At 41.8% G+C, this 18,808-nt stretch overlaps 1 protein-coding gene across 2 annotated transcripts in view; it reads left to right on the top strand.

The window, feature by feature from the left end:
• Positions 1–18,808, top strand: part of CHUK (component of inhibitor of nuclear factor kappa B kinase complex) — a 44,115-nt gene that overhangs the window by 3,421 nt on the left and 21,886 nt on the right. For both annotated transcript variants that reach the window (XR_008793391.1, XM_056120751.1), the window contains exons 2-10: positions 3,782–3,876; positions 7,034–7,148; positions 8,872–8,941; positions 11,360–11,448; positions 14,041–14,130; positions 14,265–14,389; positions 14,574–14,681; positions 15,231–15,366; positions 17,616–17,810. Coding sequence is in view for 1 of the 2 variants with exons in the window: in XM_056120751.1 (XP_055976726.1) it covers positions 3,782–3,876; positions 7,034–7,148; positions 8,872–8,941; positions 11,360–11,448; positions 14,041–14,130; positions 14,265–14,389; positions 14,574–14,681; positions 15,231–15,366; positions 17,616–17,810 (1,023 nt within the window). In the remaining variant the exon portion in view is untranslated. The remainder of the gene's footprint in view (positions 1–3,781; positions 3,877–7,033; positions 7,149–8,871; positions 8,942–11,359; positions 11,449–14,040; positions 14,131–14,264; positions 14,390–14,573; positions 14,682–15,230; positions 15,367–17,615; positions 17,811–18,808) is intronic.

Genomic DNA, 18,808 nt, shown 5'->3' with positions numbered 1-18,808 from the left:
TTTTTTTTCTTTTTGGGTCACGCTCAGCAATGCACAGGGGTTACTCCTGGCTCTGCACTCAGGAATTACTCCTGGCGGTGCTCAGGGGACCATATGGGATGCTGGGAATCGAACCCGGGTTGGCCGCTTGCAAGGCAAACACCCTACCCAGGCAAACGCTATCTCTCCAGTCCCCAGAGTCACTCTTAACCCTGATATAACTCTGGCCTGAAGTGGTCTGTTTTAAACAATTGTTGTGCTGGGCGCTAATGGAGTGTAGACCGATAAAAAGTGGTATTTTCTATCTTTAGAGACACAGGTCTAGTGGGAGAAATAGACATAGAAGCATTGTAAATACAGTGAGCTATAAAATCTATATTGAGGGTATCTGTAACTGTGAAGTGATACGGAAACATGATAAGCAAAGAGTTTTGCATAGGGAATAGGGTAACATTTCTCAGTGTATTGTTCACGATCACGATCACGACCATCCTGTTGTTCGTCGATTGCCTCGAGCAGGCCCCAGTAACGTCTTCTTCATCCTAGCCCTGAGATTTTTTAAAAAGTGCCATATTCAAGGCTCTTTCAGGGTTAGAAGAATGAGACCCATCATTGTTACTGGTATTTGGCATATTGGGTACGCCACGGGGAGTTTGCCAGACTCTGCTGTGTGAGCAGGTTACATTCTGTAGCCTACCAGTTTGTCCAAAGTAATAATGAGATAATAAGATGTCGCATGGCCGTATTCGCACATTTGTGGCCGCGTGCTTTTGGAAGCTGGGTTTTATAGTCTCTGGGTCTTGGCCGTTGATGGGATTACACGGTGCCACGGGGCCAGTTGGTGGGTGTGGCCCCTGCCTACTGGAATATGGAGGATGCTCAGCCCCAATCCGAGCAGACTTGGAGATCTCAGTCCCCGGGACCCGCATGCCTTTTTTCCTCTGCCGGTACCTTCATGCGTGTGGAGAGTGGTCTCAGCATGGTGGTGGCTGGTTCTGGAGGTCTTCGGCCGCTGGAGCCCCGGCCGGGACGGGGGTGGGGTGGGGGGGGCGGGGACTCAACCCGCTCCCCTCCAAGGGGCCCCGGCGAGGACAGTGTATTGTTGGAAAAGCAAATCCCATGGAATGCTTTGAAAAAAACTGCTTCTTTGGTCAAAAAGACATATGTTGGAAATCACTATCACTATCATCCTGTTCATCAATGTGCTTGAGCGGGCGCCAGTAACGGCTCCATTCGTCCCTGTCACGTGCTAGTGTAGCCTGATGGCATATTGGGGGCTCTTTTGGGGCCAGGGGAATGAGGGCCATCATTGTTACTGTTTTTGGCGTATTGAGTATGCCACAGGTAGCTTGCCAGGCTTTGCCGTGCAGGCGGGATTCGGTAGCTTGCTGGGCTTTCCGAGAGGGATGGAGGCTTTTGGGGCAGCCACTAATCACCTTTACAGGTGTTCTCAGTCAGGCATATATGCGGGTAGGATACTCTCGGTAGCCTCTCGGTAGCCTGCCGGGTTCTCTGAGAGCAAGAACTAGACAATAAGAGGTCATTGGAAATTGTGTGTGTGTGTGTGTGTATACCTTCAAAAGGGAGTCTCCATAGAGATTCATAACCCACATTAGCATATTAATAGAACTATAGTAAAGAAACTCTTTTCGGAGAGGGAAGATCTTGGGGCAGGGAAAGGTGGGTCTCACAGGGATACTTGGCCAAGTGGGGCAAACAGTTCAGTGCAAAGATGTGAGGATGCAAGCTGCTCAGGCCCCATAATTTCAGGGATTACTGGGTCCATATTGGAAGGTGCTGGGAACCTCAAGGGCCATAGTTGGCAGTTCTTGGGGGCCTCCAGGGCTACAGCTTGTAATGTTCAGGGGACCAGGTGCTGCTGGAGCTCAGACTAGGGCCCTCCTATGGAAGACGGGCCTCAGCTCCTGCGTGATCTTTGCCCCCATAATATTTACCCTTCTTAAACACTCATCTGGCTGTGCGGGCACTCAGGGGTCAATTCCTGGCAGGGCTTAGAGGACCAGATGTGGTGCCCGGAATTGAACTCAGGTTGGCTTCATCTGAGGGAAATGCCTTACCTACTGTACTGTCTTTCTGGCCCCAACATTTACTGTTTTGATTTTGTGACATTAAATTTTTTAATATTCTTGTGCAACCATTATCATCACATAAAGCCTCAGAATATTTCTTTTTGTTTTATTTTGCTTTATTTCGGGCCATACCTGGTGGTACTCAGGGCTTACTTCTGGCTCTGTGCTCACACAGGACCTCATGGTATGGCAGGGAATCAGCCTGGGTTCAAAAGTATGCAGAGCAAGTGCCCTATGCATTGTACTATCTCTGTGTCCCCTAGAATATTTCTTTTAAAACATATTTTGCATGTGTGCTAGATATCCCTATTCATTCCTCAGAAGTCTCTGTGAAAGTGTTGAGTGGAGAAGGCAAGTGAAATGAAAGCAGAGAAATACTTAGGATGGGATTGTTTTTGAAATAGTTAATTTCTGGCCTCATTCAAATGAAATATTTGGACTTAATGTCCATACTTGTACCAGACTGTCGCCTAGTGACAAAGTCTTACATAGAACTAGCTGTAATGAGGTACAGAACAAAAAATGCCCAGAACAAAAAGTTGAAGGGAATGAGGGTTGTAGTTAGACTAGATTTTTTGTGTACTCCATTTTTTTCCTTTCTTTTTACATAGTGACTTTTCTAGCTTGTCCTCAGTCCTTCCCCAGCTCTCCAATTATATTGTCCTGTTCAAGTTAAGTCTTAGTGTTTTTGTAAATATTTTTCTCCTTTCTGCTTAGTTTTTACTCGTCTTTGTTCTTGACTGCTGTTATTAGTCCATGTTATTAATATGCTGGAATGTGATGGGATCTGGCTAATTTTTGTAATGTGCATCAAGTCAGGTTTAATTTTAGTCAGAAATGACTAAATTCCTACACATAGGCACGATCTGGAATAATCACGAAGGACATTTTTAATGTTACTTGAAATGTAAAGGTTAGGAACTGATTTTGGCGGTTCTTGCATTAGACTTGGTTATAACAAAACTTATCTCTTATGGTTAAGGTTAGGGAATCCAATTTTTCCTCTTCTAGTTTCCTGGAGACTGAGGCCATTTTTTTTTTCTTTTCTTTTTGGTTGGTTTGTTTGTTTTTTGCTTCTGGGCCACATCTGGCAGTGTTCAGGGCTTATTCCTGGCTCTGCACTCAGGGATCACTCCTGCTGGTACTTGGAGGACCATATGCAGTGCTGGGGGTCAAACTCTGATGGGCTGCATACAAAGCAAACATCCTCCCCAAGTAAGATTTGGGAGAACATGGTCTTTGTATTCTTTTTGCAGAATATTTGAGACAATTTTTGGGTTAGACAATTATAGGATTAGCCTCACTCTCTTTTTTGGGGATTTGGGGTTACATTTGGTGTACTCAGTACTCAGGGAGTACTCTTGGTGGTACTGGGGAACCAATATGGGCTCCTGGGGAATGAAGGATCAGCTGTGTGCAAGGTAAGAGTCCTACCTTTATTATAAATAACAGCACTACTGTTTTGCCAGCCCTTTAGTCATGCGTAAGTACTTCGGTGTGTTTGAAGGTCAATTTTAAAGTTTTGGTTTATCTATGAAATAGCTTACATAGCAAAAGTGTTGACTCCTCTTCAAGACAGCCGAGAATAAATATGTTTAATAAATAAAGCTGAGTAGTTTTGTTTCTACAGGTGGACATTTCTTTGATAACCCGTTTGTATCAGGGCCTAATTTGTAAGTTTTTTTTTTCCTATTGATTTTCTGTTTTGGCAGGAACTTGATCTCAAAATAGCAATTAAGTCTTGTCGCCTTGAGCTAAGTACCAAAAACAGAGAACGGTGGTGCCATGAGATCCAGATCATGAAGAAGTAAGTGTACTTGGTTTACTTTCCTAGTTTTGAAGCCCAGCCTAATGCCAGGGGAAGAAGGGCAGAACCTGACTCAAAATATATGTGTACTATTTCAAATACCAACATCACACTAGGATTAAGAAGATTTGGTTTAGGGAAATGGAGAGGTGAAGCTCTTGCCATGCATGTGACTGACCTGGATTTGATTCCTGGCACCATCTGCCCCAAGCACTGCCAAGAGTAATATCAGGATGTTGGATATAACCCTAGGTGTTTTAGGCTTCATCAGTGAATTGCCCGTTTTCCTCCTCCCAGACAAGGGCACCTTATCGTGCGCTTGCTAGCATCCCTAATTTAGTTAAAGTATTTTTAGCCTTTTCTTTGTATTTTACCTATCATTGTAACAGTTCCCCAAGTCATTCTTGATTACTTGTAAGACAAAACTTTCTGGTAATTCTGAACTTTGTGTTTGTATTTGAAGTGCAGTGTATTCCCTATACCCTTTGTATATTTTACTATATAGCAATGTTCTTTGGGCATAATTACTTGACTCAGGCTTTAGTTGCTATAGTTCCTAACACCCCAAAAGGGAAGTCCAGTCACGGGACTGGGATGGACCTGAGGTGAGTGGCGACGCTACCTCGGCATTGAAATGGGACATTCTAGAAAGCATAAATGCATGACTTTGATGAAAGCTGTTATGACTTAAGAGACAAGACCCCCATGGGGAAGGACAAGCTGAACTGACCTGAGGACTTAGTCTGGGACTTACGGTAAAAACCTTGTTTGCTCTCAGATCTTTCAGAGAACTAAGTTTTGAGATCCTTGTCTCTTACTGTGTTTATCCAAACAACTGCAAGTATTGATAATTTATACAACTAGAGGGAGAGATAAAAGCAATGTAGATGTCCCTGGGAGACAGTGTCTCCTTGAGTTAATCTCCCCAAGAGAATTTTCTCTGCCAAATGTTTATCTCTGCAAATGATCATTCACACCCATGTCCTTAGACAACCCCCCTCAGATGTTCTATAAGTATGCTAGCAGCTCTGCATTAAACGGGCCATTTTCACCATCAAGCTGTGGTTGCCCGTCTCCCTGTCTGTCTGTTTCTCTGTCTCTCTGTTGGGGAGGCAGCTCTGGACCACCAAATGCACACGCGTCGCAGCAGCAGCCCTCACATTTTACTTTGTGAACTCACATCAGAGCACAGTGCCTAGAGTAAGTCTTAATCATTCCCTTTGCTCAAACCCACTTCCTCTATGCCCAACCTCCCAAAAGGAGGAAATTTAATTTAAAAAGTCTACTAGGTATTATCAGACTCTTGAAGGCAAGAGTGTTTTTTTGAATTCTGAACAGTGCTCATCAATTATACTTTCATATTAATAAAACTACTTATTTATTTATTTTGGCTTTTTTTTTTTTTTTTGCTTTATCGGTCACACCTGGCGATGCACAGGGGTTACTCTTGGCTCTGCACTCAGGAGTTACTCCTGGCGGTGCTCAGGGCACCATATGGGATGCTGGGAATTGAACCCGGGTTGGCCGCGTGCAAGGCAAATGCCCTACCTGCTGTGCTATCTGTCCAGCCCCTTATTTTGGCTTTTGGATCACACTTAGCTGTGCGCCGGACTTACTCCTGGCTCAGTGCACAGGTATCACTCCTGGCAGTGCTCAGGGACCATATGAGGTGCTGGGGGGTCGAACTGGGGTCATCCACATGCAAGGCAAGAGCCCTCCCCACTGTACTGTCTCTCCATCCCTCTATTACACAGTTTCATAATTTAGGAATATGTAATGACTGAGCTTGGGTGGTTCTGACTTGGGAGATCACTGTAGAAACATCTCAGAATGGAGTCATCTAAAGGCCTGACTCGGGAGATTGCTCCGGAAACTTCTCAGAATGGAGTCATCTCAAGGCTTGACTGGAACTGGAGTATCTGCTTTCTAGCTCATGTGTTTGGCTGTTGGCTGGAGGCTTCAGTTCCTCCCCATGTGGGCCATTTAAAGGAAACCGTGAATCTCTTTACAACATAGCAGCTCTAAAATGAGTAATCTGAGAGAGAATCAGAGAACTGACGTGTCTTTTATGATTATTCCTTGGGAGTTGTAGTTCATTCTTCCTACCACATTTTGTTAGAAATGATTCTGTTAGAAAAGTACAGCCTTTACTAAATGGGAGGAGAATTAAATTCTTGAGGCAGAGACATGAACCTATTTTTTAAATGCCACAGGTAGAATGCTAAATGCTTATAAATAATTCTACTTGCCACAGCAACTCCATATTTAGATATTACTGTTTGTAGTGAGGATTTTGAAATTCATAGTCGTGCAGCTGATAAAAGTATGGATTTAAAATAATGTTTTAACTCCAATGTCTGTACTTGGTTCACTTTATTTTTAGAAAATTAAGGTATTTTATTGAGGAAATATGAGGGAGCAGTGAGGAGTCTCCTGAAAGTGTAGAAATTTGCTCTGATGGTCCTCAAGCTTGGTTGTATAGCAGTATCACCCAGAAAGTTTGTCAACAGTACAAATTCTTGACCCTACATATGGAGATTCTCTTTTGTTAGGTTCCGGGACTTGTGAATCTCTTCTAGTTTTGATGATAATGGCTAAGGTGATATAAATGTGTTAGAAAACATTGTAGAGAATAATTCTTTTTTTTTTAATTAGAAAAGGTGTTTGTACACAGATTAAAAACTAGAAGGAAATTATGTAAATTTTAATTGTGTCTGCCTCTCAGTTACACTGAGTGATTGTGGAGAGCAGGTCTTGTATGGGCTGCGGAGCCGGACCCCAGGTTCTTACCTGACCACCTGATTACTCACTGTGTGATCTGATGTTATTTAACCAACTTGGGCTTCCATTTCCTCCTGATGAGATTGTTGATTATTCTGCAATTATAAAATTATTGTGACAAGTAAATAAGTCATTGTACATAAAGTGCTGATTACTAGGCACATAGAAATATAACAATAGTAATAGTGATGGTATTGTCCACATTCTATTTTTTTAATTATCACTTTCACTTTTTAATGTATAAGTGGGAAATTAAAATGTACCATGCCTGCCTTCTTTCTCTCACTGACCCCCAATTATGTCTCATTTTAAGCTCAGTTCCTTTTTATTAGAAAGTCATTTTTGCTCATGAAGTTTTTTCCCCCCCTCTTTTTAGGTTAAACCATGCCAATGTTGTAAAGGCCTGTGATGTTCCTGAGGAATTAAATTTTTTGATTAATGATGTGCCTCTTCTAGCCATGGAATACTGTTCTGGAGGAGATCTCCGGAAGGTATTGTGGATGTTTTGAAATAAATAATAAGATAGTAAATCATGAATGTCAGCTATGTTTGAATTACATTCAATATGAATAAGCACTGTCTGTAGCACTGTCCTCCCGTTCATTGATTTGCTTGAGCAAGCACCAGTAACATCTCCATTGTGACACTTGTTGTTACTGTTTTTGGCATATCAAATATGCCACGGAGAGCTTGCCAGGCTCTGCCGTGCGGGTAGGATACTCTCGGTAACTTGCCGGGCTCTCCGAGAGGGGCGGAAGAATTGAACCTGGGTCGGCCACTTGCAAGGCAAACACCCTACCCGCTGTGCTGTCGCTCCAGCCCTACATTCAGTATAATGGCCTTAAATAATCATCATCAAACTATTGCCTGTTACCTATTTTAGTAAATAAAGTTTTATTGGAACACTATGACGCACTTTTCTTTATGCTTTATTTGTTTCTTTTTTTTACTTCAGTGGCTGATTTGAGTAATTGTAACAGAGACTATGAAGCCTCAGGTATTTATTATCTAGCATAATAGGGCATGTTTACTGATCCCTGATTTAGAATTTGCATTTTTTCCCCACTTTTTTTTATTGCAGTTCAAAGAAAGGCTCTACGTGAATGACGTTAGATAAAAAATAACAGACTCTTCAAACCTGTGTTCTCCCTTAAACACAAACCTCGTTGCTTGTCTCTGTGTCTCTTTGCCAACTTTTCCCACTATTGAGAAGCACTTATTCTCTCTTGAACCCATCCTTTCTCTCCTCTTGCATCTTCCTCTCCTCTCCCTTTTCCCTGCTACCCCTTCCCGCTCCTCTTTTTTGTTGTTGTTGTTTGTTGTATGGGCTACATCTGGCAGTGCTTGGTGCTTATTTCTGGTGATGTGCTCAGGGATCACTTATGACCTTGCTTGGGAGACCACATGGGGTGTTGGGGACCAAACCCAGTCAGCCACATACAGGCCACATACAAGTGTCCTGCTGCTGTGCTCTCTTTCTTGCCCCTCCATTCCATCTATTTTTTTGTTTGTTTGGGGGCCATACCCAACAGTTCTTGGGGGTTATTCCTGGTGCTACACTCAGGAATCAACTCCTGGCAGGCTCAGGGGACCAGATGATCTGAAGGGTATTGAACCTGGGTCAGCCATGTGGCAAGGCAAGCGTCCTACTCACTGTGCTACTACTCCAGCCCCGCATCTTGCTAAAAAGTTTTGTTCAACGAAAGTGATCTTGCTTCACTAAAAATAAAGTTAAAAAGATGTTGAAGATGTTTATTAGAAAGTTATTTGTCTCTATTACAAATCTTCCATATCATTTAAAATTTGCCATATGAATATATTGGACAGGAGCAATAGCATAGCGGGCAGGGCGTTTGCCTTGCATGCGGCTGACCCAGATTCGATTCCCCCGTCTCTCTCAGAGAGCCCGGCAAGCTGCCGAGAGTATCCCGTTCGCAAGGCAAAGCCTGGCAAGCTACCCGGGACGTATTCGATATGCCAAACACAGTAACAACAAGTCTCACGATGGAGACGTTACTGGTGCCCGCTCGAGCAAATTGATGAACAATGGGAGGACAGCGCTACAGTGCTATGGCTATGTCAGTGAAACTTTAGTACTATTGCCAGTTTAATCATGACTTTTCACATGGTGTTCTTTCAGAGTTGTGATATGTTGTTGCTGTCCAGCAGTATTGGTAGTTTATATTTAGACTTTTTTTCTTTTTTCCCCTTTAGCTGCTGAACAAACCAGAAAATTGTTGTGGACTAAAAGAAAGCCAGATACTTTCTTTACTGAGTGATATAGGTATGTGATCAGTATGGAAATAACAGAATTTTTGTCTCCTTTGGTCTATGAAAGATTCTATGTCCTATTACTAGGGAATTAAGGAAAATTATTGATGATTGTCGGCTCCTGGAGTACCCCCCCCCCAACGACTTACTCCCTAAAGGGGAGGGAGTGGTCCCCGTGGGATTCCTGCCACCGTCACTAAGAAAGAAAGCCACAGAGTGGGGGGAGTCTGGTGATCAAACAGTTCTCCATTTATTGGCCCCTACCTAGGGGTTCTTATACACATACTCGGGGGGCAGAAGGGGGCAATCTCACACTCAGGGCAATCCCACGTACAGCACGTTTCTCTCTCGTTTCTCTAGTACAGGGCTCTTCTCTCATAGGGCTAATATAGATGTCGGTTAATGATTTGTATATCCTGCTTTTAGGGCCGGGTTATCAGTATGGATAGGTGGGCACTGTCATGTCCCTCATTCTCAACCAGAGTGCCTGCCTGTGGGGAGTGCTGGAGCGAGCCCCCTGGGTCTTTGTAAACAGGACCAAGCCCCCCGGGGTCTTTGTAAACAGGGCCAAACAGGGCTAGCTCTTGCTTCCGGTGGCAGGGGATTTGGTCAGAGTCTCGGGCTAGCTGCTGAGACCCCCAACAGATGATATTGATGTATGATACAAAACATAAGTTATTTAGTTTTTTTTGGAGAGGGGAGTAGGGAGAATGGGATCACACTTGACTGTTCTCAGGGGCTAACATGGCTCTGTGCTTAGGGGTTGCTGCTGCTGGTGTTTGGGGAACCATGTGTGGTGCCGGGGTTCGAAATGGGGTCATTGCCTGTAAAATAAGCACCTTAACTTCTGCACTATCCCTCCATTCCCAAGAGTATGTTAGGTTTTAAATCTAATTGTATTGATTTATCATTGGTTTATAACTGAGATTTGGGGAGTTCAGCTACAAAAGTAGAGATTTTCCTCCTTTCCTTTGTTATCGCTACTGTTTGGAAGATGGAGGAGCAAGAGCCAAAGATACTTGGTTGATCTGCTCACTAGGGGTCACACTTTTATGGTGGGATCCCCAATGGCAGTGTTGCCCGATGGCACTTGGTATGTGCAGTGATGCCTGTGGATTCGAACTGGCAGGTGTGCAAATTAAGCACTTTACCACTGAGCTGTTCTCAGAAGCATATTTGAAATCTGGAAGAAATTGCTAGAGGCCCTGGACAGCTCAGAGGTAAAGTGCCTGCTTTGCAAACATGAGGCTGCAAATTTGAGTCCTAGCACTACCCCGCACGCCCTGAGCAAGATCTCTGTGGCATAATGAAGTGTGCTTTTTAGCATGCAGCGCAAACAGTGTGTGACCCCTGCACATGGCAGCAATAGCAAAAAAAGGGTGGGGGTGGGGGTGGTGGAGAACCAATTAAAAAGCTATGAGAAAAAATTTAACTGTTAATGTTGATACTAAAACTCGAATTTTCAGAATTTATTTTTAGGACTTTTTTTTATTTTTTAAAATTTAGGTCACACTCAGAGGTGCTGAAGGGCTTACTTCTGATTCTAAGCTCAAGGATCACTTCTGGGAGGCTGGGGATCAAACCCTGGTTGGCCATGTGCAAGGCAAGAGCCCTACCCACTGTACTATTATTCCAGCCCCTAGGACTCTGTTTTTTTTTTTTTTTGCTAATCAGATGCTTTAGTTGTTGATGAAAATGACATGGAGTGACTTTAATTATATTCCCTCTTCCTACTTGTTTATTTGCCAGAGGCATTGCATCTTTTCTGAGGTATAGTTTCTCAAGCTGATATTTAGGTTGAAAGAAATCTCTTTTTGGGCTGGAGCTATATTATAGTGGATAGGGCATTTGCTTTACACATGGTCGACCTGTGTTCGATTCTAGTCATCCATATGGTCCCCCAAAGCCTGTCAGCAGTGATCCTTGAGTACAGACCCAGGAGTAAACTCTGACCATCATCAATCAAGTATGGTCCAAACCACCTGGCCCTCAAAAAAAAAAAAACACCTCTTTTTAATTATATGCTTGAAAAATCCCTCAAATAATCAGTGCTTAGATGCTTGTGGGAAGCTCAGAACCAAGGATGTATTTCTCTATATACTGTGACCTCTTCCTAGTTCATGGAGTTCATAGAGTTCAAAGTCTAATTGGGGCAGGGAGAAGGCTATAAGATTAAATTTGAGGATTTTCTTAATTCTTTGTTCCACTTTTTAATGTTACTTTTCATAAATTAAATGAGCATGGATAATTCTGCAGTATTTAATTTAGTGATTCTTATTTTTAAAAAACCGAGATGCTGTAGTATCATTAATTGTGCAATTATGATGGCCATGTAAGTTTGAGCATCAGAGAAGATCTGTAGAATATGTATGATGAAATTGATTTTTCATTTACTATTTTCTATTTAATACACATTTTAAACTTTATTTAGGGTCTGGGATTCGATATTTGCATGAAAACAAAATCATACATCGTGATCTAAAACCTGAAAACATAGTTCTTCAGGATGTTGGTGGAAAGGTAGGTAAAAATGCTAGAAAAATGTTCCATGCCTATTGGATAGTCTCCTAATACAGTTTTTGAGGTGGAGTACCTACCCTCCATGCATACTCATAGTACTCTCTACTTTTGTTATTCCAGACTTTACTGCTATGAATTGTGCTTTTGTGTTGTTTTTCTACTCTGCTAATGAAGTAGTTCCGTTAGAATAAATTGCACTTTATAATGTTTGCTTCTGTTTTTTTAATACAAGTATATAGCAGAGATAATAGACTGCGTAGGTAGAGATAATTGCATGAGTATAAATAATTTGTTAATCCTCAGGAAACCCATCTCATTATACAAACATTCTGGGTCTTCTTTCTTTAAGGAAAAGAAGAAAATGTATGTTTGTTAAGTATATTTGGCCAGGGAGATAGATCAAAGGGCTAATGTACATGTTTTTTTGAGCAGGAAATCTGGGTTTGAACTCTGGTTTCACTGGGTCCCCCCAAGCACTGCCAGGAGTTACTCCTGTATACTGCTGGGTATAGCCTCAGAACCAAAAAGAGAGAAGAGGGAGGGAGGGAAAGAGAGAGAGAGAGAGAGAGAGAGAGAGAGAGAGAGAGAGAGAGAGAGAGAGAGAGAGCGCAACTCATTCTCCTCTGCAACTTTTATCGTTACGTTAGAATCTGAAACCAGAAATTTGTTTTTGTTTTGTTTGGGGACCATATCTGTCAGTGCTTAGGGCTACTTCTGACTCTGTGCTCAGAGATCCCTTTGATCTATCTCCTTGGCCAATGTACTTAAGCAAACCTACATTTTTCTCCTTTGCTTAAAGAAAGCAGACCCAGAATGTGTGCATAATCACTTCTGACTGGGCTTGGAGACCATATTTGGTGTCAGGGATTGAACCTGGGTCTGGTGTGTGCAATAGCTTTAACCTGCTATATTGTCTCAGGCCCAGCCTTACCCACTGTACTGTCTCTCAGGCCCAGCATCTGGTTTCTTAGATTCTTAAAGAAGTCATCTGAGAAGAGCTCAAAGTAATCAGCTGGCTTCTAAAATACTTTTTTTTATCAGAACAATTTAGGTAGTTTTCTTGGTTCAAGAATAAACGTTATATTCAAATAAAAATCAGAGCCAAGAGGGCTGCAGAGATAATGTAGCAAGTAAGGTGCTTGCCATCCAAGTGGCCAACCTGGATTCAGTCCCTGGCACTACATGCGGTCTCCTGAGGAACACCAGGAGTAAGCCCTGAGCAGTGCTGGGTATGCACCCCTTCTCCCCCAAGAAATTAGAGCCAAGAGTGAATCTTCTTTTTTTGGGAATATGTTAATGAGCGAGGGTCACACTCAGTAATGCTTAAGTATTGCTCCTGTTCTGCACTCAGAAATCACTCCTGGCAGTGCTTAGAGCCGGGGAGGGGGTGCATATGGGTTGCTGGGGATCGAACCTGGGACAGCTACGTGCAAGGCAAGTGTCTTACCTACTGTTCTATCACTCTGGCCCTGGACCTTCAATTTTGGAATTGAATTGTGTTTTCTTTAGTGAAGATGATGGTCAGCTGGGGGTTATGGAACCTTGATAAAGTTATATCTCTTTAGAACCTTTCATATATGCTTGACACCAGTTATCTTTATCTTTTTATTTTTATTTTTATTTTATTTCAGTTTTTTGCTTTTTGGGCCACACCCGGTGATGCTCAGGGATTCCTCCTGGCTCTGCACTCAGGAATTACTCCTGGTGTTGTTCACAGGCCCATATAGGTTGCTGGTGATTGAACCTGGGTCAGCCCTGTGCAAGGCAAATGTCCTCCTGGCTGTATTATGAGTCTGGCCGCTGATTTTTTTTTTTTTGTCTCCAAGAACTGCAATATTTTGTTTATTTGGGCCATTCTGTGGGGCCACTCTCAACTTTGTACTCCATTCAGTACCATGTTCTGAAATTGGGATTCCAGCATATGAAGCATTTACGCTAGCCCTTTGAGTTATCTTTCTGGCCCTTCAAGATATTTGTTGTTATTTTTTTGTTTTGGGGTCTCATCAGTCTGTGCTCAGAGCTTACTCCAGGCTCTGCATCAGGGATCACTGCTGGTGGGGCTTAGGGTACCACATAGGATGCCAGGGATCTAACTGGGTTAGCCTTGTGCAAGGCAAGCGTCCTACTCACTGTACTATTGCTCCAGCCCTTCAAGTTATTTTTGAAGTCAGATGTTTATTTATATTGATCTACTTTAAAGTGGTGTGAACTGCTTCAGTTTGGAAGTCACTCTTACCTTTGTCTTCCACTTTAATGAATCAAGCTTATTCTGACTATACTAAAGTATAAATTATGAGCCAAATCTAGAGTTTTTTAAAACCAAGTGTTAAATACTGCGTTAAGTTCTTTCACTATTGAGTTGAATCCCAATGACTTTTGTGATGTTAATAATACCATTATTTAGAAAACTGAGAGAAGTTAGTTAAGTAAGTTGATCAAGATTACCCGACTAGTCAAGTGATGGCATTCAGGCTTGAAATGCATTTATGTTATTACTGAGTCTAAACTTTACCACCATTCTTTCCAGAACCTTATGAGGACATTGATGTCTTTCTTTACAAATTCCTTGATCATTTAATGCTATTTTTTCAGGTTATGCATAAAATAATTGACCTGGGATATGCCAAAGATGTTGATCAAGGAAGTCTGTGTACATCTTTCGTGGGAACATTACAGTATCTGGTAAGACATGTATTGTTTTCTTGAGTTTAGTGCATAAAATTTGCATTCTTATTTTTGAAGGTAACATAGCATTTCAAAAATAAAGTAGTTTTCTTAGAGTGTTAGTTTCTAAAATATTTCTTATATCTTTTAAGGCCCCAGAGCTCTTTGAGAATAAGCCTTACACAGCTACTGTTGATTACTGGAGCTTTGGGACCATGGTGTTTGAATGTATTGCTGGATATAGGCCATTTTTGCATCATATGCAGCCATTTACCTGGTAAGAAGTGGGAGCAAGAATTCTTGTGCGCTTAAGGGGAGTGGAGATTTTTTTGTTGCCTGCTTTTCTTTTCTCCCTTCTCTTTAAACGTGTCTATTAAACAGTTTAATAAAATTAAATAACGGAAAATTTTAGCAAGTTAGTGCAAACCGGTTTGCCAGTTCAACAAATTTTGTTTCAATAGGCACGAGAAGATTAAGAAGAAAGATCCAAAGTGTATATATGCAGGAGAAGAAATGATGGGAGAAGTTCGGTTTAGTAGTCATTTACCTCAACCAAATAGCCTTTGTAGGTAAGTGTCGTTGAGTCAAAGTTCTGCTCATATTCTTCAGGGTTGGAATAGTAGAGTGGTTTTCATTTAAAGTAACCATATTCGGTAGAACTTTCTGTGATGATAAAAATGTTATGTCTTTGCTGGCTTTACGAAGCTGTTGATTGAAAAGTGGGTGACTTTGATTTTAAATTTCATTTAATTTTCTTCGTTTATTTTTTGGTTTTTGGTCACACCCAGTGGTGCTCGGAGTTTACTTCTGACTCCGCACTCACAGATCACTTCTGGCAGGGCTTGGGGAGCCATAAGGACATAAAGGACTGAACCCAGGTCAGCATGTGCCAGACGAGCACCCACCTGCTGTACTGTCGCTCCTGTTCCTGTGACTATTTTTTTTTTTTTAAACAAAAAATAGTGTTTCTCCTTTTATTTTAGTATTTGAAGTAAGTTACAAAATGGTATGGTCATAATGTGAAATGAAATGGAAAAACTTGTGAAATTACCTTTGTTACGATACAGAAGGAAGACTGGAACATAAATGACTTTCTTCATCTTTTTGTACATTTCTAGTTTAATAGTTGAACCTATGGAAAACTGGCTACAGTTGATGCTGAATTGGGATCCTCAGCAGAGAGGAGGACCTGTTGATGTTACTTTGAAACAGCCAAGATGTTTTACATTAATGGATCATATTCTAAATTTGAAGGTTAGTCTGAATGAGCGCTGCTCTCTTAGTCTTTCATTGAAGTTGCAGATTTATTTGGAAGACTGAGGAGATAACTCAGAGGGCTGGAGTAGATGCTTCGTGTGCAGAAGTTCTTTTTTTTTCTTTTTGGTTTCGTGATGCTCAGGGGTCATTCCTCCGTCTGCATTCAGGAATCACTCCCAGCAGTGCTTGGGGGACCACATGGAATGTGGGGGATTGAACCTGGGTCAGCCACGTGCCAGGCAAGGGCCTTATTTGCTGTTCTGTCTTTCTAGTCCCACATGCAGAGGTTCTGAGTTTGATCCCTTAATCACCGAAGTAGCATGGTTCCCCTGAAGTAGCATCCCAAATCACAACGCCAGCCAGTGCTTGTACATCCAGTAAAGGGCTTACAGGAGTGTTACCTGGGCTCTTGAGTGCTGCTTAGGGGTGTGCAACCCTCTACCCCCCATTCCCAAAGACGAATAATAATTTTAGTAATATTAAATTGTAATAGCATGAATATATTTCAGTGATCTTATCTTGATTGTATTTGAAAAGGAAAGTGATATTCTTCGAACTGAAGGTTAAATTTTTGGGGGAAGGGGAGTTGGACCATACTTAGTGGTACTCAGGGGTCACTCCTAGCAATGCTGAGAGGACTCTATGCAGTGATGGGGATCAAACTGGGGTCAGTTGCATGCAAGAAAAGTGCCATAGCCAGTGTATTACTTCTTATAGTAATCTTTCTCAGATGCCCCAGAGTTTGGTTTGTTAAGGTAAGCTCTTTAAATCACCTTTTTGATTTTCCCCTTTCTTGTATAGGTACCATTATCACTTTATTTAGGCCAGAACATACTAGTATTTGTTTGTTGGGGAAGATCTTATTATGCTTTTATGCCCTATTATTCCCCAACCTAATTAAGTTCATGAAGGAGAATTGCCCATCACATCTTCTGAAAACCTTTTTTTTTTTTTAATTCTCCTGTTTAATATAACGTAGGTATTTCTTGCCACCAGTTAAAGTCTGAAATGATCAGGTTGGCTTTTTTTTTTAATCCAAAATGCAGGTCCACCTTATCCAAAGTGCTTCTTTCATACCTATTTCTCTTCCTCACACTGAAGAACAGGTCATCACTGCTCATTTTGCCATTAGTCCATTTTTGACTTTGAAAGATACTTCTACCCAGAATGTACTCTCACTCTTCTTTTTCTTTTTTTTCTTTTTTCTTCCTTTTGCTATTGCTGAATCCTGGGGCTGCAGACTTGTTAGAGTGGTGGGGATCCCAGTGTATGGATCATGGAACCACATTGGTAGGGGTTGGAGTGATAGTAGAGTGGGTAGGGTACTTGCTTTACATGCGGTTGACCCAGGTTCAATCCCCTGCTTCCCATATCATCCCCTAAGCACTGCCAGAAGTGATTCCTGAGTGCAGAGCCAGGAATAACCCCTGAGCATCTCTAGGTTTGGTCCATAAAACAAAAAGACAAAGAGCCACATCTATAGGCCCAAAGGACTTTTGTTTTATTTAATTTTTTTATTATTTATTTTTTTGTCTTGGGTGCCATACCCAGTGGTGCTCAGGTCTTACTTGTGGTTGTGTACTCAGGGATCATTCCTGGTGATACTTGGGTGGGCATCCACAAGTGGTGCCAAAGATCAAACCTCGGTCAGTTGCATGCCAGGCAAGTACCTTACCTGCTGATCTGGCCCCAAAATGGTTTTAAAAATATTTTTACTTAATTTACTTAAAGAAGTATGTTTTGGAGCTGGGAATGTAGCTCAGTGACAGCATTTGCCTTTAATGGATGAGGCCCTGAGTTTAATCACCAGCACTACAAAAGAAAAACACCCAAAACAATCTCAAATAACAGCAAAATGGTATACAATTTTAAAGAGAATTATTGTTTATTTCTGCATTACTTTTATTGTTGTGGGAACCATTCTCTGCTCTGCTAGCTGGTTGTGCAGGGGCAGTGTTGGAGTGGGCACATGAAAAAGCTCGAGGTACCAGTGATTGAACAAGGGCTGCACTCGTGCGAAGCTTGTGTTTTATCATGTGAGTCACGTTGCTCAGCCCAAGTGTTTTCCTATTGAGTTGGGGTTTTTATTTCTTGTTTTTTTGAGCATCTCTAGAACTTTGAAATTTTATTCGTTGGAATTAACATCTATTATTATTATTATTATGCCTTTTGCTCTGTATCCCTTTTAGTATTTATAGCGTTAAATATTTTACTTATAAATAATCACTGTAATTTTTTTTACACAGATTGTGCACATTCTAAATATGACTTCTGCAAAGATAATTTCTTTTCTGTTGCCACCTGATGAAAGTCTTCATTCGCTGCAGTCTCGTATTGAGCGTGAAACTGGAATCAGTACTGGTTCCCAGGAGCTTCTGTCCGAGACAGGAATTTCTCTGGATCCTCGGAAACCTGCCTCTCAATGTGTTCTAGAAGGAGTGGTAAGAGAATTCGAATATACTTGACGTATTAGAAATTTGTTTGCAAAGAGGGTGTGTACATACTGTGTTTTTTAAAATTCAAGCATGCAGTTCTTCAAGGATGGTGGTGTTCATCGTGTATAGTTCTTTCATTTTTATCTTACTCATTACATTTTTGGGAGGAAGGGATTAAGGTGGGCTTCCATGAAGTGCGGGGGGCATGGCGTCCTCTCACCATGATTCTCAGCCAACTGGGTAAGCGGTTCACTTCAGGAGCCCACAGAATCAGTGCTGCTTTGATCTTGAATTGCTCAGGATTAATAGGGCCACTTTGGCAGTGCTTAGTGACTTCTAGGGCTGAGCCTGGTGATGCATGGGAGTACCTTGTGGTACCAGGGATTGAACTGGGCTTGAACACGTGTGAAGCATATACTTAATCTGTTCTACTACTTCTGACCATCCACAGCCTTCTGCCTCCCACACCTCCCCCCTTTTACCCATAACTTTTTTTTTTCCTTTTTTGGGGTCACATCCGGCGTCAGTGCACAGGGTTACGCCTGGCTCATGCACTCAGGAATTATTTCTGGCGGTGCTTGGGGGATCATATGGGATCCTGGGAATCGAACGTGGGTCAGCTGCATGCAAGGCAAATGCCCTCCCTGCTGTGCTATTGCTCCAGCCCCTTCTAACCCATAACTTTTTTTTTCAAAGCAAGCTTTCTCTGTATTGAAAATACATATAATTTAATCTAGAAATAACTTTTTTATTTTTTCATAATTTTATTTAAAGGTAAAGGTAAAGGCCCTCCCGTTGATCGTCAATTTGCTCGAGCGGGCCCAGTAACGTCTCCATTGGAGACTTTGTTGTTACTGTGTTTGGCATATCGAATTTTATTTATTTTTTTCTTATATTTATTTATTGAATCACTCTGGGAAAAGTTACTAAGCTTTCAGGTTTAATCTTGGTCATACAATGATCAAACACCTTTCCCTTCACCAGTACTCATTTTTCACCACCAA

The sequence above is a fragment of the Sorex fumeus genome, unplaced genomic scaffold (genome assembly GCF_029834395.1).
Source record: "Sorex fumeus unplaced genomic scaffold, SorFum_2.1 ptg000043l, whole genome shotgun sequence".
Classification (NCBI taxonomy): Eukaryota; Metazoa; Chordata; class Mammalia; order Eulipotyphla; family Soricidae; genus Sorex; species Sorex fumeus.
Note: the sequence above shows the minus strand (reverse complement) of the source record. Positions and strands in the feature narration are given on the sequence as shown.